Source organism: Salvelinus fontinalis, chromosome 1 (assembly GCF_029448725.1).
Source record: "Salvelinus fontinalis isolate EN_2023a chromosome 1, ASM2944872v1, whole genome shotgun sequence".
NCBI classification, from domain to species: domain Eukaryota; kingdom Metazoa; phylum Chordata; class Actinopteri; order Salmoniformes; family Salmonidae; genus Salvelinus; species Salvelinus fontinalis.
Window position 1 is genome coordinate 89,064,388 of NC_074665.1, and position 20,816 is coordinate 89,085,203.

The 20,816-nt window shown below is 42.2% G+C and overlaps 2 protein-coding genes across 3 annotated transcripts in view; one reads left to right on the plus strand and one right to left on the minus strand.

Moving 5' to 3' along the window:
* Positions 1-3,892: 3,892 nt before the first annotated feature.
* On the minus strand, positions 3,893-15,302 carry LOC129863431 (conserved oligomeric Golgi complex subunit 2-like). Its single transcript, XM_055935418.1, has 18 exons — positions 15,038-15,302; positions 14,629-14,790; positions 14,234-14,299; positions 12,869-12,949; positions 12,583-12,686; positions 10,634-10,742; positions 10,164-10,343; positions 9,737-9,861; positions 8,413-8,539; positions 8,086-8,225; positions 7,207-7,268; positions 6,657-6,808; positions 6,276-6,461; positions 5,972-6,044; positions 5,669-5,811; positions 5,338-5,477; positions 4,720-4,900; positions 3,893-4,539 (listed from the first exon to the last, which is right to left on the minus strand). The coding sequence occupies exons 1-18, from the start codon at positions 15,092-15,094 to the stop codon at positions 4,432-4,434; spliced, it is 2,196 nt and encodes a 731-aa protein (XP_055791393.1). The 5' UTR covers positions 15,095-15,302; the 3' UTR covers positions 3,893-4,431.
* A 323-nt stretch (positions 15,303-15,625) lies between these two features.
* LOC129863440 (piggyBac transposable element-derived protein 5-like) overlaps positions 15,626-20,816 on the plus strand; it is a 53,149-nt gene continuing 47,958 nt past the window's right edge. Inside the window, exon 1 of one of the 2 annotated variants that reach the window (XM_055935438.1) lies at positions 15,626-16,334. In XM_055935438.1, coding sequence (XP_055791413.1) covers positions 16,022-16,334 — 313 coding nt within the window. In that variant the 5' untranslated portion in view covers positions 15,626-16,021. The remainder of the gene's footprint in view (positions 16,335-20,816) is intronic. The other variant, XM_055935430.1, reaches the window with a different exon arrangement.

Sequence of the window (20,816 nt, forward strand, 5' to 3'; positions counted from 1 at the left end):
TCATCTCCCGTCTGGATTACTGCAACTCGCTGTTGGCTGGGCTCCCTGCCTGTGCCATCAAACCCCTACAACTCATCCAGAACGCCGCAGCCCGTCTGGTGTTCAACCTTCCCAAGTTCTCTCACGTCACCCCGCTCCTCCGCTCTCTCCACTGGCTTCCAGTTGAAGCTCGCATCCGCTACAAGACCATGGTGCTTGCCTACGGAGCTGTGAGGGGAACGGCACCTCAGTACCTTCAGGCTCTGATCAGGCCCTACACCCAAACAAGGGCACTGCGTTCATCCACCTCTGGCCTGCTCGCCTCCCTACCACTGAGGAAGTACAGTTCCCGCTCAGCCCAGTCAAAACTGTTCGCTGCTCTGGCACCCCAATGGTGGAACAAACTCCCTCACGACGCCAGGACAGCGGAGTCAATCACCACCTTCCGGAGACACCTGAAACCCCACCTCTTCAAGGAATACCTAGGATAGGATAAAGCAATCCTTCTGCCCCCCCCCCCCCCCCTTAAAAGATTTAGATGCACTATTGTAAAGTGGCTGTTCCACTGGATGTCATTAGGTGAATGCACCAATTTGTAAGTCGCTCTGGATAAGAGCGTCTGCTAAATGACTTAAATGTAATGTAAATGTAAATGTACTTAAGCTGTTCTTGTCTATTGATGTTCTGTATTGTGTCATTATGTCATCAGTATTTCATGTTCCCTTACTGGTATGATAATTTATTCCTGGAGTTAGAATTTACACTTTTATTAAGTATACCACCCTGTTCACGAAAATGGTTAGCTCCGACAGACAGTGAGTCAGGTGGCCGTGGCTTGCTAAAAAAGCACACAGACAGGTATCGAGGCAATCAGTTACTGTTTGACTGAACGTTAGAATTGGCAAAACAAGTTTCCAGGCGCGCCGGTCCCAGTATCTCAGAAACGTCTGGCCTCCTGGGCTTTTCACGTATGGCATTGTCTAGCGTTTCCTGAGAATGGTGCGACAAACAAAAAAACATCCAGTCATTGGCAGTCTTGTGGGCGAAAACAGCTCGTCGATGAGAGGTCGAAGGAGAATGGCAAGAATTGTGCAAGCTAACAGGCGGGCCACAAACAGGCAAATAACAGCAGTACAACAGTGGTGTGCAGAACGGCATCTTCGGAGCGCACAACTCTTTGATCCTTGTCACGGATGGTCTATTGCAGCAGACGACCACACCGGGTTCCACTCCTATCAGCGGCTCCAGTGGGCAAGCCAAATAATTTCATGTTTTGAAAAGTTATCCTAGATCCTAGTTATCCTAGATCAGGATTCATTGTTTGAATGGTAAGATGCCAATCATTTGACACTGAACAACTGAGGAGTGGAAAAACATAACCTGGTTCCTGTTGCGTCATGCTGATGGCAAAGTCAGGATTTGGCGTAAGCAGCATGAGTCCATGGCCCCATCTTGCCTGTTGTCAACGGTAAGACTGGTGGAGGTGGTGTAATGGTGTGGGGAATGTTTTAATGTTTTTTTTAGCTTCATGAAATAGTACCCGCAAAACACCAGTCTCAACGTCAACAGTGAATGCTGGCCTTCTAGGCAGAGTTGCAAAGAAAAGCCATATCTCAGACTGGCCAATAAAAATAAAAGATGAAGATGGGCAAAAGAACACAGACACTAGACAGAGGAACTCTGCCTAGAAGGCCAGCATCCCGGAGTCGCCTCTTCACTGTTGACGTTGAGACTGGTGTTTTGCGGGTTGCCAGTTGAGGTCTTGTGAGGCGTCTGTTTCTCAGACTAGACACTCTAATGTACTTGTCCTCTTGCTCAGTTGTGCACCGGGGCCTCCCACTCCTCTTTCTATTCTGGTTAGAGCCAGTTTGCGCTGTTCTGTGAAGGGAGTAGTACATAGCATTGTACGAGATCTTCAGTTTCTTGGCAATTTCTCACATGGAATAGCCTTCATTTCTGAGAACAAGAATAGACTGACATAAGGACATGGTAAAATAAATATATAATAGACAAAATCAGTGGATTAATTTCTCTCTGAAGACATGGTTTAGGGTAGTTAAGCAAAATAATTTAGACAGAGATATCAAACTGCTGAGTTGGCCCGCATACGACCCCAGCTTCATCCCTGCAACTCAGGACAGCAGATTTAAACAATGGACGCAGAAAGGCATCACATCATTCAGTACAATTATAAGAAATGGGAACCTAGATAACTTCCAGGACCTAAGTAAAAAAACATGGCTTGGATAAACAAGATTTTTACAGATACCTACAAGTCCGACTATTTCTTAAGGGAGATAAAAGTGACTGACCCTCGAGCACCTCCAAAATTAATCCAAGTATTCACTAACGCATACAACTTGGGGAATAACAAAAAAAACTATTTCAAATCTCTACTTGGGTATTCAATCCTCAAAGATACATTCTACAAACTATATTAAAAAGAAATGGGAGGATGAACTTAACATTGAAATAACTGATGAAACATGGTTGAACATATTAGAGACTCAACAAAGCTCCACCAACTCAAGATCATGGAGAGAATTCTGTTGGAAGAATGTTATACGTCTCTTCATAACACCTAAACTGAAATCAAAACAGACTGGCTCACCACACCCTTGTTGGAGAGAATGCGGTCTATTGAGGGCGGACCACTCTCATATCTTTTGGACTTGCCCCGCAATCGAAACTTACTGGGTAGAAATATGATCTAACATTGGAAAAATAATGGGATTTGACATAGAACAAACATTCATTTCTTTGTACTTGGGTGAAATACCTGATAACTTACACAATAGAGAAAAGTACCTCTTGAAGGTCCTACTGGCAGCCAGTAAAAAGGCTATCACTAGGAAATGGCTACAAAAAGACCCTCCCACAGTCACACAATGGATAGACATTGTAGAAGAAATACACCACATGGAGCGTATGACCTTTGCTTTAAGAACTCAACAGGAGAGAGGTCAGGAATACTGGGAGAAATGGGTTTCATACTTGGAAAAGTTCTAATTCAAAGATGCTAATGTAACTAATATGATGATGAAAGTATGAAGTGCACTGTAACTGCCAAATCTTTAATTTTACTTTATTTGTACTTTCTTTGTGTTCCTACAATAAAAACAAAGTATATATATATATAAAAAAAAAAAATAGACTGACAAGTTTCAGAAGAAAGTGCTTTGTTTCTAGCCGTTTTGATTCTGTAATCAAACCCACAAATGCTGATGCTCCAGATACTCAACTAGTCTAAAGAAGCCCAGTTTTATTGCTTCTTTAAATCAGGACAATAGTTTTCAGCTGTGCTAACATAATTGCAAAAGGGTTTTCTAATGATCAATTAACCTTTTAAAATGGTAAACTTGGATTAGCTAACACAACGTGCCTTTGGAACACAGGAGTGATGGTTGCTGATAATGGGCCTCTGTACGCCAATGTAGATATTCCATAAAAAAAAATCTGCCGTTTCCAGCTACAATAGTCATTTACAACATTAACAATGTCTACACTGTATTTCTGATCAATTTGATGTAATTTTAATTGACAAAATTTGCTTTTCTTTCAAAAACAAATTTCTAAGTGACCCCAAACTTTTGAACGGTAGTGTACATTGTAGGTTACAGCAGTGTACTGTACGCTATGATAAAGCTGGACAAATGATTATTGAAAGGTCTGAATTTATATATTTCTATTATCCTAAGAATTTTTGTTTTGTGGTTGCAAAAATATTAGTTTCTGAATATTGTGGATCTCCTTTTTTTGGGACAACTTCTCTAGAAAAAAAATGAATAGCTTGTGACTATATTTCTCCTGAGACTTAAAGGTTTTGATAACATAATAATGAACAACCTTTTCCCAAAACCAGACGGAAAATAATTATGGTTGATCCCTGTCTAGCAAATGAACTGAGTGTCACTGAACTTAGAGAGATACTTTATTAGGTCACCCCTCATAACAGCTGAACGTAGAGATACTTTATTAGGTCACCCCTCATAACAGCTGAACGTAGAGATACTTTATTAGGTCACCCCTCATAACAGCTGAACGTAGAGATACTTTATTAGGTCACCCCTCATAACAGCTGAACGTAGAGATACTTTATTAGGTCACCCCTCATAACAGCTGAACGTAGAGATACTTTATTAGGTCACCCCTCATAACAGCTAAACTTATATATATATATCTCATCATTCCCCAACTCTGTTCACCACATACAATATATTTAAAGGGGTTAGGGTTAACTCCTTTAGGCCCCATTAAAGTAGACATTTGCTGCTATGAACAGCCAGGGAGCCAGTAGGAAATATTTAATTGCTATTGTACAATGACATTTAGAAATTCCCCTGATTTTCAATGTCATGTCCCATATGATCAATGTTCAACATAAATATGACCCAGTCCTTCACTGGGCTTTCTTCCTCCTAACTACAAGCATACAGGTACATTTGTGCAGGATTATGGTCCAGCCTGCTCTGATGGAGTCCCGTCCTGTGCTCCTTGGACCAAGTCATTTAGTGTTGAGAACATGGTGATGTCGGCAGGCTGCAGACCCATCTTCTGAATCTATCATGGGAAACAAACATCAATATGGTATTAGAAGCTTACCATCACAACAATCATTCTGGGGATTTTCCTGACATGCCTTCCTTCCCACTGTTTGAGTTAAACAGAATGTCTTTCTAAAACATAGTCAAAGGACAATTACAAGATACGGTTGGTGTTCTCTAACAGGGTGATCCCTACCTGTTCTCCCAGGTACTCCACATCCAAGGCCAGCTGCAGGCGGATCTTGCTGTCGTCTGTGGGGCCTCCCGTGGTTCCTGTCGTGTTGGTGGTCACTGTTTTCCTTGCTTGCTTCAGTCTCTTTAAACTCTCCTCCATTTTTTTCACAGAACTCAAAACATCTGATATGGTTTCAAAATATCTGCCCAAAGTCAAGATGGAAAATTACAGACTTCTGTGCTTGGTGGAGCAGAACAAAAAGCTACTTAAGTTAGTGCGTTTGACTGCCACGGAATTCAATTCAATGTTAGTTGGTGTCCTTGTGTGGTGCCATTCTTTGGACAAAACAATACAAGGACTAAAAACTAAGGCATGCATTCAGTGTAGAATCTTTATATGTGGACCAGAATTCGCCTTACAAGATCTCCCTTTCACATTCAGCAGTCGCCAGTATACTGTAGTTATGTGTTTCCCAACTCCGGTCCTCCAGTATCCCCAACAGTACAAGCATACCTGATTCTACTTGTCTGAGGTTAAAAACAAAAGCGTGTGCTATTGGGGATACTGGAGGATTGGAGATGAGTAACACTGCTCTAGTTGCCTACACAGGAAGTCTAACAGACAGCAGAGTCCCCCTACCTGTGAGTGCAGTCATTGAGTGTGATCCGTAGCCAGTCCTGGGCGATGGAGGGCTTCACCGTGTCTTTTGAGTCGCTCAGGAGCTGGTGCAGCGGCCGCAGGGCGTTGTCCATGTAGGCAGAGGCTCTGGAGGGAACTTCCTATACAAGGGATGAAGAACAGTCACGTTTTCAATCAAGCCTGTGAGTGTGGAGTGTGGAGTGTGGTGCACTCTTCAGTATTTTGGTACTGTACAGCAGATGTCCTCTAATCATCTCAGCAACGTTAAAGCCTAATGGGAGCACTGCTCCATTGTTCTGAGAGGATGGGCCTGAGGGGCGGGCCGTCTCACCTTGTTGGTCCTGCGGTACAGTCGGGGGACTTCAGAAGCACTCTTCAGGAAGCGGAAGCACCTCTCGGTTAAATGCTGAGTCATCTTGCTGTTTAGGGTGGGAATGCAGCCAGACAGGGAGGCTTTGGAGTCTTCTAGGGCCTCTGGAGAGAGAACACAAGGCAGGGAGGGACACTTGTCAAAAAGGCAATATATCAACTAACATGCAGTAAGAGCTGATGGTACTTATTCCATGATTAAACACTTGTCTGGAACAACGTATCAATGTGTGCTTTTCATCTTTCAAGCATGACGATGACATACCTGCAACAATTACAAAGTTGTTGTACCCAATGATCTCCAGTCTCTGCTTAATCATCTCAGAAAGTTCCGTAATCTGTGAGAAAGGCAAACTTTTAATAGTCGAGAAAAATATGAACAAATAAGGTTCATGCAATAGCATGTCTAATGTTGCCTAACCCTAAAAGCAATAGTTAAAAACAACATTATTAAGATTTGTGCCAACTCCGTTTGGCTTCTTGGAAGGTAAATACAATACAAAACTGCATTGGCTTGTTGTGATTGGCCCATATCACTAACTGGTCTTGTGATTAGTCCATATCACTACCTGGTCTTGTAGTTGGTTCACATCAGAGGCTATAAAGACCAGCTGTTTGGTGGAGAGGGTTGCTGGGCTGCCGCTCTCGCTGCCCCCATCATCCTGAGAGGTGCGACTGGACGTGGAGGAGGCGGAGCTGGGGAGGAGCCTCACAGGGTCTTTACTGACGTCCGTGGAGGGAGATTTAGTCAGCATCTAGGAGACAGGGTCCAGAAACACCAATCATGACAACTTAACCAGCATTTCCTTTTATAGTACTCATTTAAAATACTGGAATACTGACACTGCAGGCTACGTTGATCACTAGATTAATAGAGGTATCACTGAATCTATAGACACTAGCATTAATATTGTAGTGGAAAGGTTGTACTGCCATGTTGGAGGCTGTACCTCAGTGAGGAACTTGGAGTAGCGTGAGATCAGCTGCAGGGTGAGCTTCCAGAAGCGGTGAACCAGCGGGGGCAGGTACACCTTCTCCGCCCAGCACCTGACCAAGCTGTTCCACAGCACTTGGGACACCAGCAGGTGATAGGAGCTGCCCGCTGAGGAAGAGAGAGTGTGTAGGGAGGAAGAGAGAGTGTGTAGGGAGGAAGAGAGAGTGTGTAGGGAGGAAGAGAAAGTGTATGGACGAGGGGAGAGTGTGTTGGGAGGGGGATGAGTGTGTTGGGAGGGGGAGAGTGTGGTAATGACTAATAAAATAACTTATCCATTTGTATATGTAAACATTTTTTTTTACAACTGTTATTTAACTAGGCAAGTCAGTTAAGAACAAATTCTTATTTACAATGATGCTAGTGCCTACCCCGGCCAAACCCTAACCTGGATGACGCTGGGCCAATTGTGCACCGCCCTATTGGACTCACAATCACGGCCGGTTGTGATACAGCCTGGAATCGAACCGGGGTCTGTCGTGTTATTACAGTTGGATATAGCTACTAACCTGGTGCTGCCTCTAACCCATCAGCAATAGCATTCTCTAAACATGCAGCAATTTCCTTGTACCTGTGACAGAGATGGGGAACAATAGGTCAATGCCTGGCTGTTGAACACATATAAGCTAGCATGCTGTTCTATAAGCAAAACAGTTGGAATTGATCAAAAACATGTTGTTGGTTTTTTTACACAGTGTTGAGTATGTGCAGCATGATGTACATTCCATTGTAAAATGTGCAGGGGGTGACAAACAGTGCAAGGCAGTGTGTCCAACAACCTTCACGTTGACTCTAGAGAAAATCAATATTCCCTTAGAGGGAGTATTCATCAGGCCTTACGCAAAAAGCCAGACTTGTGTTGGACACAATGCTAAGGTACCTCTCAAATCTGACAACATATTATGATGCATAGCCTGTAAATATCTTCTTATCTGTAACAACATATAATGTGGACAGCACAATATAGAGGAAGTAAAATGGATGACTGGACATCAGTAGGGTAGGTGACAATTATAAAGGGAGCAAAATCCAAAGCATTTTTGTTGTAGATATTCTTGTTAATAGATTTCAGAATACATAAATTCATGCAAGTTTTAAAAATAACATGAAATGAATGAAATAAAAGGGAAACACCCCCTGCCAGGGAGGTTACCAGAGCATATCAGTTCTGACAGCACTGTGGCAGATTGAGTTGTTGAGTGGACACTACTGTAATACATGCACATAACTGGGTCAGTACAGGAAGCACAGAGGTCAAAGGTCATGGAGCAATCAATCAATCGTATTTATAATGCCCTTCTTACATCAGCTGATGTCACAAAGTGCTGTACAGAACCCCAGCCAAAAACCTCAAACAGCAAGCAATGCAGGAGCACACAGCTATTCACCTGAGCTGGAAGTAGATAGGTAGGTTCCACTTGTTGTGGAAGCTCTGATAGGAGGTGTGAGCTCTCAGTCTCCTCACACTGGTTTGGGAGCCACACTGTCTCTCAAACTTTCTCACAAAGTCAATGCTGATAGTGTACCTCTGCAAAATAGATACAAACATGAACCGAATGAGAATGTAGTCTCCCTCTCCTACTTGTACAGAGTAGGACTTCTCAGGGTCAGCGTTTCCCCTACTATTGTATTTCCAAGCTCTGTTGGATTTTTGTTGATGTTGATTTGACAGTTTTGATGCCAGAGGAACATGATTGGGTAGTTAGAGTACATACATCATAAAAGGTGTCAGGGTTGCCCGCGTTGAAGAGAGATGCGATTCTCTCCTCGATACCTTTGATGATTTCCGGCCACACTGAGTTCACCAAGAAGTCGTATCCCGGCACTATGTCTGCCTTCTCACTGGACAGTCAGCCGAAAGCAAAGACATGAGAAAGAACAAACAAGAAATTCAGAGATAATGAATGGTTAACCACCATTCTACCATATACTTTCTGGGTTATGAACGCGTAACTACTATTTTACCACATACTTTCTGGGTTATGAACGCATAACTACTATTTTACCACGTACTTCAAGGTTATGAACGCATAACTACTATTTTACCACGTACTTCAAGGTTATGAACGCATAACTACTATTTTACCACGTACTTCAAGGTTATGAACGCATAACTACTATTCTACCTTCTGGGTTATGAACGTGTAACTACCATTCTACCTTCTGGGTTATGAACGTGTAACTACCATTCTAACGTGAACTTTCTAGGTTATGAACACGTAACGACCATTCTACCTTGAACTTTCTAGGTTATGAATTTTACCACATACTTTCTGGGTTATGAACGCGTAACTACCATTCTACCGTGTACTTTCTAGGTTTTAAATGCGTAACTACCATTCTACCATTTTACCACATACTTTCTGGGTTATGAACGCGTAACTACCATTCTACCGTGTACTTTCTAGGTTTTAAATGCGTAACTACCATTCTACCATTTTACCACATACTTTCTGGGTTATGAACGCGTAACTACCATTCTACCGTGTACTTTCTAGGTTTTAAATGCGTAACTACCATTCTACCATTTTACCACATACTTTCTGGGTTATGAACGCGTAACTACCATTCTACCGTGTACTTTCTAGGTTTTAAATGCGTAACTACCATTCTAGGTTTTGAACGTGTAACTACCATTTTACCACATACTTTCTAGGTTATGAATGCATAACTACCATTCTACCGTGAACTTTCTAGGTTATGAATGCATAACTACCATTCTACCGTGAACTTTCTAGGTTATGAACACGTAACAACCATTCTACCGTGTACTTTCTAGGTTTTGAAAGTGTAACTACCATTCTACCGTGTACTTTCTAGGTTTGAACGTGTAACAACCATTCTACCGTGTACTTTCTGGGTTTTCAACGTGTAACTACCATTCTACCATGTACTTTCTGGGTTTTCAACGTGTAACTACCATTCTACCATGTACTTTCTGTGTTTTCAATGTGTAACTACCATTCTACCATGTACTTTCTTATATCTGAAGGGAGAGAAGCCTTTAAAACTTTGACTGTGGACAGCTATGGTGCTTACCTTGAAATGACCATTCCAGTCACCTCGCGCAGCAGTCTACAGTGATGTGGCACAAACTGTAGGAGCTTGGTGTACATTATTTGAAGGCCATTGGGGGTGGACTTGACAAACTGTTCAACAATGACCTGTTGATAACAAAATAGTAACTGAAGTACTGTTTCTATAGCGAGGGAAACATGGAATTCATCTCTGAAGCAGAACACAGTACATAATGTTATTGAACTGTCAATTTCTGCATCGTTTCACAAAGATATTGGTGAGCTGGGCACTAAGAGCCGGATTATCAGAAACAAGATAAAGCCTATTTCCGGATTTAAAAGCAAATAAAATTAAGTTTTTAAGTCCAGGAGTAGGTTCAATCTGGGTACGGGACACCAGCACTAAATGCTCTTCTGATCTTGATAGTTCCGATGAAACACAACCTCACCATGTCCATGTAGGGCTTGACCAGGACTTGTCCCACCAGTGCCTCTGCGTCCCTGGTCTTGTCGATGGTGGCGTAGGTGCGTAGGCAGTGACGCACAATGTCCACGTTGGAGGTCTGGAGGCCCTGTATGAGGAGCCCCTCCAAAGACTGCTGCAGCATGGACGTGATGCCAGAAATACGCTACAATAAAAGTCATTCACAGACACAGTGTCAGTAAAGGGATGTTTACAATGGACAGGCACAGTGTCAGTAAAGGGATGTTTACAATGGACAGGCATGGACAGACACAGTGTCAGTAAAGGGATGTTTACAATGGACAGGCATGGACAGACACAGTGTCAGTAAAGGGATGTTTATAATGGACAAGTATGGCCATTTTCAACCATTAACCTTAGTCTAGTTTGTGTACTGAAAATTAACTCCACAAATCCAATGGAGCCGTCAATATTGAATGATGTGACAGAACGTACAGGCCTGACTTTGTCCAGCAGGGGCATGCCCTTGCTTTGGACAGCATGGAACTGCAGCTGGTTGAACTCTGTGGCAATCCGCTCCAGAATCTGGCCAGCTAAGAGAGGACTACAAAGCAAAAGAAACGGCAAACTTCATCATTAACTGAGATACAGTTGAAGTCGGAAGTTTACATACACCTCTGCCAAATACATTTAAACTCAGTTTTTCACAATTCCTGACATTTAATCCTAGTCAACATTTCCTGTCTTAGGTCAGTTAGGATCACCACTATATTTTAAGAATGTGAAATGTCAGAATAATAGGAGAGAATGATTTATTTCAGCTTTTATTTCTTTCACATTCCCAGTGGGTCAGAAGTTTACATACTAATTGAGTGTATTTGGTAGCATAACCTTTAAAATTGTTTAACTTGGGTCAAACGTTTAAGGTAGCCTTCCACAAGCTTCCCACAATAAGTAGGGTGAATTTTGGACCATTCCTCCTTACAGAGCTGGTGTAACTGAGTCAGGTTTATAGGCTTCCTTGCTCGCACACGCTTTTTCAGTTCTGACCAAATATTTTCTATAGGATTGAGGTCAGGGCTTTGTGATGGCCACTCCAATACCTTGACTTTGTTGTCCTTAAGCCATTTTGGCACAACTTTGGAAGTATGCTTGGGGTCATTGTCCACTTGGAAGACCCATTTGTGACCAAGCTTTAACTTCCTGACTGATGTCTTGAGATGTTGCTTCAATATATCCACATAATGTTCCTGCCTCATGATGCCATCTATTTTGTGAAGTGCACCAGTCCCTCCTGCAGCAAAGCACCCCCACAACATGATGCTGCCACCCCCGTGCTTCAGGGTTGGGAGGGTGTTCTTTGGCTTGCAAGCTTCCCCCCTTTTCCTCCAAACATAACAATGGTTATGGCCAAACAGTTCTATTTTTGTTTCATCAGACCAGAGGACATTTCCCCAAAAAGTACGATCTTTGTCCTCATGTTCAGTTGCCTGGCTTTTTTGAAGGTTTGGAGCAGTGGCTTCTTGCTGAGCAGCCTTTCAGGCTATGTCAATATAGGACTCGTTTTACTGTGGATATAGATACTTTTGTACCCGTTTCCCCCAGCATCTTCACAAGGTCCATTGCTGTTGGTCTGGGATTGATTTGCACTTTTCGCACCATGGTACGTTCTTCTCTAGGAGACTGAACAAGTCTCCTTCCTGAATGGTATGACGGCTGCGTGGTCCCATGGTGTTCATACTTGCGTATTATTGTTTGCATAGATGAACATGGTACCTTCAGGCATTTGGAAATTACTCCCAAGGATGAACCAGACTTGTGGAGGTCCACAATTTTCTTTCTGAGGTCTTGGCTGATTTGTTTTGATTTTCCCATGATGTCAAGCAAAGAGACACTGAGTTTGAAGGTAGGCATTGAAATACATCCACAGGTACACCTCCAAATGACTCAAATTATGTCAATTAGCCTACCAGAAGCTTCTAAAGCCATGACATAATTTTCTGGAATTTTCCAAGCTGTTTAAAGGCACAGTCAACTTAGTGTATGCAAACTTCTGACACACTGGAATTGTGATACAGTAAATTATAAGTGAAATAATCTGTCTGTAAACAATCGTTGGAAAAATTACTTGCGTCATGCACAAAGTAGATGTTCTAACCGACTTGCCAAAACTATAGTTTGTTAACAACAAATTTGTGGAGTGGTTGAAAAACAAGTTTTAATGACTCCAAACTAAGTGTATGCAAATTTACGACTTCAACTGTAACAACCAATATAACAATATTACAACCAATACAGCAACCATAAGTGTATGTAAACTTCCGACTCCAACTGTACATCCGTATGGTAAATAGACTGTATTCATCATTAACAGATACATCCATATGGTAAATAGCCAATGTAAAATCAGCAAAAAAGCTGATGCAATCTCTTTTTAAACAGACCTGCTCATCTCAAGAGATGTCCAGTCTTTTGAGTTCTGAGAATGTAGGATTTTTTCAATCTTCTCTACTGATCGAACAACTTGTATGAGTTTCATGACATTGATCTGGTTTAAACGAAGAAAAGAGACACATGACAGTTTAAAGAAACTCGTCTAACTTTTCTTTGAATCATCATCTTTTGTCTAAATGAATTGCAAAGGTGTAAGCATCCAGCTACACACATACAAATGTACTGTATGTTATAGAAAAACGATTGTTTGAAATGGTAGACATAAGGTTAACAAACCTTTTTGTTTTGCAAGTCATCTTGCTTGGATAGCTGGTTGTCAACGGCTTGGACCACCTCACTTACAGATGTTCTCAAGTTCTGAGAAGTAAAAAGGAGACCAACACAACACACAAAAATAGGATAACATGTGTGGCCAAGTCAACAGAAATAGGACAGCGTGTGTGACCAAGTCAACAGAAATAGGACAACACGTGTGACCAAGTCAACAGAAATAAGACAGCGCGTGTGACCAAGTCAACAGAAATAAGACAGCGCGTGTGACCAAGTCAACAGAAATAAGACAGCGCGTGTGACCAGGTCAACAGAAATAGGACAGCGCGTGTGACCAAGTCAACAGAAATAAGACAGCGCGTGTGACCAAGTCAACAGAAATAAGACCGCACGTATGGCCAAGTCAACAGAAATAGGACAGCGCGTGTGACCAAGTCAACAGAAATAGGACAGCACGTGTGACCAAGTCAACAGAAATAGGACAGCGCGTGTGACCAAGTCAACAGAAATAAGACAGCGCGTATGGCCAAGTCAACAGAAATAGGACAGCGCGTGTGACCAAGTCAACAGAAATAGACAGCGCGTGTGACCAGGTCAACAGAAATAGGACAGCGCGTGTGACCAAGTCAACAGAAATAAGACAGCGGTGGGGACCAAGTCAACAGAAATAAAACAGCGCGTGTGGCCAAGTCAACAGAAATAGGACAGCGCGTGTGGCCAAGTCAACAGAAATAGGACAGCGAGTGTGACCATGTCAACAGAAATAGGACAGCGCGTGTGACCAAGTCAACAGAAATAGGACAGCGCGTGTGACCAAGTCAACAGAAATAGGACAGCGCGTGTGACCAAGTCAACAGAAATAGGACAGCGCGTGTGACCAAGTCAACAGAAATAGGACAACGCGTGTGTGTGACCAAGTCAACAGAAATAGGACAGCGCGTGTGTGTGACCAAGTCAACAGAAATAGGACAGCGCGTGTGTGTGACCAAGTCAACAGAAATAGGACAGCGCGTGTGTGTGACCAAGTCAACAGAAATAGGACAGCGCGTGTGACCAAGTCAACAGAAATAGGACAGCGCGTGTGACCAAGTCAACAGAAATAGGACAGCGCGTGTGACCAAGTCAACAGAAATAGGACAACATGTGACCAAGTCAACAGAAATAGGACAACATGTGACCAAGTCAACAGAAATAGGACAATGTGTGTGACCAAGTCAACAGAAAAAGGACAACAAGTGACCAAGTCAACAGAAAAAGGACAACAAGTGACCAAGTCAACAGAAAAAGGACAACATGTGACCAAGTCAACAGAAATGAAGGTAAATCCAATTGATCATAATATGAAAAAATAGAGTGAAACAGAGCACATACCAGCACCTCTTCACGCAACTGACCCAGTGGTACTGATAGCTGGTTCAGGGCTTTGTCCATTCCAACCTAAATAGATGATATCCATTATTATCTAGCTACTGTAGCTATTAGGCCTATTTGACATGTAAAAGTCCTGATCCTAGCTGGAACAACTGTTAGGAAGAACAAACATCATCATTATCCCACATCACATCTATTTAGATTGCTACATCTATATTGAGCAGATTCCTGCTGTTGCTCTCAGTTGCTTCTAGTTTCTTTTGAGTGACATCATCGTAAAATATGATTGCTATCTTGTTATTTGGTTGAAAATGCATGGTTGTAAACATTCCATAATGCAGCTTATGGGTGGGGGACACTGCAGCATCTTGAACGTGTCAGCCATAGAAACTCACCAGATTGGTGGAGAGGTTGACAAAGTCAGCATAGTCTTTATTGATGAGCTCAACCATGGCTGTTTTGAGCTGTTTGTAATACATCTCAAGGTCCTCGCGCATCTCCTCCAGTTGGACATGCTTTCTGCAATCTGCAACAAACTGATCCACGTCGAAGTCATCCTGAATGCAACAGATGATGAAAACATGTCATGAGTGATCATGTAGTTAGTTAGTTACCTAGCTAGCTAAGATTATGCAAATGATGTACAGCAGAAACTAACTTGCCATTTCTTATAGGGTTTAGGTAGATAAATACTACGAGACAAACGCGTTTCATAACAAGTGATGAAGCCAGTTTGGCTGATCACTGCTAGCTAACCTATGGCATTGCTAGCCAGCTAGCTAGTTTCAAAAGTCAAATTCTTACCTTCATAAACACATCCTTGTCGAAACACAGAGAATCCGGCCCCTTTGGCAGATTCATCTTTCTTTTGTACTATCCTTGAAATCAGAAAAGGCTGGACATGTAGTTATAATATAAAGTAACGAATGTTGCTAAATACTTTCTGAAGAATGACAGAGGGGAGAAGACAAATTATACTTCCGCAAACATGACAGGGTACCACACCAAAAAGCAAGATGACTTCCGCGAACCAGTCTACTGCACCCCCACAGGGCACCAAGGGGAGCGCTGCTTGGTTTAAAAAAAAATATGGTGTTCTTAAAAACAAAAATCCTGTCCTGCTGTTGCTTTCCTTTCCACATAAATTCATTAAACGTTTTCAAAACTGTTTTGAAAGAGTTCCTGTAAGTACATTGTCTGAATAAAGGAATGCATTAATAATAAATTAATAAACGAACGCATTAGTCATACATGTGTTTTATATTCGTATCATAAGCAATTGATGGGGTATATGCATTTTCTAACCGCATCAGAAGACAATTCTGCTTTAATACCATAAGATTTTACATTACAGTGAGATATACAACGCTATTATCAACGCTATTGGCCAGCACATGAGAGCAACCCAGGTCAGCTGATCATGATGCCGCGTATTCATTGAAATCTCTACACAGTACGAGCCCATTTTACGAGCCACCAACGAAATAGCTGGCCCAACCCGGATGCGCAGAGGTGTGATCAATATTGATAATTTCGGTCTCTGTGCATAGCGCCTAGGGGTATTTAAATACCCTTGATGAGGACAGCTCCTCTCCGGCACATGCTTTGAAGAAAGGGGAGAATAGAAGTTATCACATCACAAGTCTGCAGTAGGCCTAGCGTAATTCTAAAAACGTACAGTGGGAGTGGACGTAGGTAGGTGTGTGTGGTACGAGTTTTTCCCAGTCGTGGATAGTTGCATGCCGAATATTGTGCCGTGTTGTAAGCAACAAAAAGCATCGACGAGAGATGGCGGAATGTGGGAGGAAGGCGCTGTCTGTCCTGGAGGCGGCTCGCTCACGCTACGAGAGCTTGCAGATCTCAGATGATGTTTTTGGGGAATCGGGAGATGACAGCAGCGACAATCCCTTTTACAGCACTTCGGGTGACTCGAATTCGGATAACTGCTGCATGGAGGCCGGCGACGATCAAAGGTCAGGTGAGACTGTGAATTGTCAAAGCGGAGGTCCACCCGGGTCCGTCTCAATAACTCAAGCAGAAGAGGATGGATGGAGCGACACCCTGCAAGATATCACGGTGGCCCCATACAACGAGACATATGGTATTTCATTTTAAGAATAAAGCCTCCCTTGACATAAAGAATAGGATCATGATCTGATCTTCTCCATCATCTAAGGTGTGTGTGTGTGTGTGTGTGTGTGTGTGTGTGTGTGTGTGTGTGTGTGTGTGTGTGTGTGTGTGTGTGTGTGTGTGTGTGCACGCATCTAGTAAGTAGCCTATGATTGTAGGTCCTAACTCCTGATAGAACAGCAGGTCAAGAAAAAGAGGGAGAGAGAAAGAAAGCCCAAGTGTCCTTTAATAAAGGATCATGTCACAATATGGATTAATTTCTTGGAGAATTGTGGCTTATATGAATTTGGCTATTTAATTATCCAAATGAAATAGCCCACACTGCACTGCACTGGGGACCGAACAGTAAATGGACATAGGGGACAAGTTGCAGAGGAGCCTAAGAGAACTCTGTCTGCTTCTTTGTTCCTCTCCCTGCATCTCCAGAGACTAATATCGTTGTGCAACATCTTTGGCTGTTCAGCCACACGTATTTGCCAACTAAGGCATTGAAGTATGCCAATCTGAATTTTGGACCTCCAAGAAAGGTAAAAATACGATAGAGGATGTTCATTGGCAGGAATATGTTGTATTTTTTACATTGGCAATATACTGTAAGGTGACCTAGGTAGTCTATGGCGGTATAGTAAGAGCTGCTGTGTAGAACATGTTAGTGGTGCACGTCTTGAAAGCACCCCTAGATCGCTGTTTATAGTGCAGATTGTAGGCCTATATGTGTGGCTGCTGGGTATGGACCAGGGAGCACTGTTTGTTCAAACATCATGGGTTGAGAGAGAGGCGAGGCACTGGCAGCCATGACAAATTAACTCTTTAAGTGGAGATGAATGACCATCTCCCCTCTTACATCTTCATGGAAGGTTCAGCTGCTACGATCAATGATGGAGGGCCTGTAAAGTAATGGTAATGTTTATTCCATTATCTCAGTCTCCTATTGCATGCCCATGGCAGAGTTTAAAGGTCCAATGTAGCCTTTATTTGATCTCAATATCAAATAATTTCTGTGTAACAATTAAGAACCTTACTGAGATTGTTTAAGATTAAATTGGTCAAAAATAGCTTCTTAGCAAAGAGCAATTTGTTAAGCAAGAATTTTGCTAGGACTGTCTGGTAGTGGTCTGTGTGGGGAGAGGAAAACTGAAAACTTGCTGTTATTGGCAGAGAGGTTTGGATCTCTCATTCTTATTGGTCTATTAAGTAATTTACCGCCTGGAGATGTCACCAAGCAGGCCAAAACTCCATCTCAGCAATACAGGCTGATATTTCAGGCAGTCTTTTCCAACAGCTCTTACACTAAAAGGGCATTAGCATCCTTTTCACAATTTCAAAGTATTAATCCAACTTCATAGTGTGAAAATATATATAAAACACCGGTAATCATGTTTTTGACTGCACTGGGACTTTAAAGAGAATAAAAAATAAAAAAAACGTTTCCCAATGTTGCCACTGTAAAGTAATACCTAGTAGTTACCAGTCATACTTCAGGAGTTAAACCCATTCTAACAACCTAACCAAATGTCATATTGTTATCCTTACAAATGTCCTGTAAAATGATCAATGTATTACAGTTCTGGTCAGTCGTATAATAGGTGTTATAGCATAGATACTGTATGTCAAACTAAAGCATGTGTAGGTTGAGGTTCCTCCCTTCATCATTACTCTGTTTGAACACTCTCTCACTGACTTGCAAATAAATGCCTCCCTCTCTCTCCAAGGTGGTCTGGGTGGTGCCTTGTGCCACTGTCACGACGTGAGAGAAAATCATGCCATCTGCCTGTAGGCTTTGGTATAGGCTTCATCACAGGCAATGACAGGTGGTGGCGTTAGCCAATACATTTCAGGCACAAGACATTGCCTTGGGAATCACTTCAGTATACAGAAGTCTTTATACTTTATAGTCTACACTACAGTATGTGTGGCGGTCTCTGTCTCCACTAGAAAATGGTTTGCTTTCTCACAATCACCACAAAGTTATTTGAGACTGTTGACAAACAATAGTGTTGGCAGGTGTATTTGAAACAAATTCCTCAGCCAAATTGCAGTAAAAGCTTGACTGTGTCCAACCCATTAGTATATGAGCAAATAGGCAAGACACAGTGTGGCCAGGAAAGATGAACATGAGGTGGTTTTGTCATTAAGGTTAGGTCAACGGAAGGTTTCCATGCAGCAAACTGGTGCTCACTGAGGAGAAGACTGTCCAGTACAAGGTCCGCATGTCTCAAGGAGAAACTAGAGTTAGAACATCACTTCTACAGGACACTAGCTATCATACATAAATAAACCACAATATACATTTTTCATTGGGAAAATGAGAGATGGAGTCTGTATAATTGATATTTAGTCCGATATGAAAATCCCACAGTTATAGCAGGGATAGGCAGTACTTAGTAAGCATGTCCATGGGTCTGAAATGTCATTCTATTAGTTAATTTCATTATCCTAATAAAATCTCTGCAGTGTGTATATGCACGTTAGGACAACCTCCGTGGATTACAATATAATACTGTATAATCTATTACCGTATAATGTATTATGTAACATAATTATGATAGAAAAGGCTGTAGAATCAAGCTCCATTTCACTTTATTGAATGGCACATACATTATCTACAGTATGTTTGTCTTAGACATTCTACTGCGGTGTTGTCAGGAATTTCCCACAATGGAATTCTTAATCAAGGGAATAAAACCATTCTATACCATAAGTTCATTTTTGGCCAGACTTCTGTTTACTGTATTGATTTTATGGCATCTGTCTTTGGAAATTCCTGCCTCTAAGACAGTCATCCTGTATTTTGCACTTTGCTGCCAGATTTGAAAGTCTACTGGATTAAAGAAGTGGTTTTTGAAACCGTGTCTAGGTCTGTAGTGTGACCCACCCTTTGGCCTGTAGCCTAATTAGATGTATCTCTCTCACAGTCTGGGTTTGAGGAACTAAGGGCCCAAAAGTAACCATTTTTAGCTCTGTCAACCTGACATGTACACTCATTGCAAGAGTAGTAAAATAAAAAGTATTTATTTCTTCGGCAAACCAAACTAGTTGATTATGGTCCTTTTGAGACCCAACATTTTCCTTATCTCTAGGCTGGACGTAGAGGACATGAGATTCTTCATTTTAGCCAAATGGCTTTTAGCAGTTGGCCAATCCAAACTTCCAGATATAGTTTGTTTCAGATATATCAATTTGTTCCAGAAAATGAGATAAATACTGGTTTACTGGGCCTGAACTTCTACTTCTGTTTAGAGACGCCTTCTCACTCCAGTGAATGTGCATACTTTACAAGTGTGCCAAGAAAAATAGGTGTGACTCTCTCTTATAATTAAAAGCGGATAATTTTATTACATATTTTGGTTCATCAGCTTTTAATTGAGAGCTCTTAGATGAGCTCTCTTGTGATTTATGGCTGCACCTTGGTTGAGGTGCTCTACTCCCTTACTGACTTTACAAGATTAGAGAGCGACAGTTCAATGAGTTTCATCACTGGTTTTGTGATGTGTCATTAATTAACCTTTATTTAACTAGGCAAGTCAGTTTAGAACAAGTTCTTATTTACAGTGACGGCCTCCCAGCCAAACCCTCCTCTAACCCAGGGCCTGCTTAAGTCCAGAGATACTTTACACCCACAGCTTACACAGTTAATTAACAGATGTGATGATGACCTGTGACAGCTCAGTGCTGCAGTTTTAATCAAGGTTCTATTCTTGGGTTTACGGTTGATATACAGTGGGTATACAGTGGATGTACACATTTACAGTATCAGTAAGAATATACACTCAGTGGCCAGTTTATTAGGTACATCCATCTAGTACCCCTTTGCCTCCAGAACAGTCAATTCTTCGGGGCATGGAAACGTTGCTTGGTATCAAGGGACCTAACGTGTGCCAGGAAAACATTCTCCACACCATTACACCACCTCCACCAACCTGTACCGTTGACACCAGGCAGGATGGGGCCATGGACTCATGCTGCTTACGCCAAATCCTGACTCTGCAATCAGCATGACGCAACAGGAACCGAGATTCGTCAGACCAGGTGTCGGACCAAATGTTTTTCACTCCTCAACTGTCCAGTGTTGTTGATCATATGCTCACTGGAGCCACTTCTTGTTTTTAGCTGATAGGAGTGGAATCTGGTGTGGTGGTCTGCTGCAATAGACCATCCATGACAATGACTGACGAGTTGTGCGCTCCGAGATGCCGTTCTGCACACCACTGTTGTACTGTGCCGTTATTTGCCTGTTTGGTCCGCCTGTTAGCTTGCATTCTAACGTTCAATTGAGCAGTAACTGAATGCCTCGATGCCCGTCTGCCTGCTTTATATAGCAAGCCACTGCCATGTGGCTCAAATGTCTGTAGGAGCGAACCATTTTCGTGAATGGGGTGGTATACCTAATAAACTGTAGCATAGAGTGCATAGTCTCTATGGGCCAGATGGCTGGTTGGTGAGGGCCACAGCC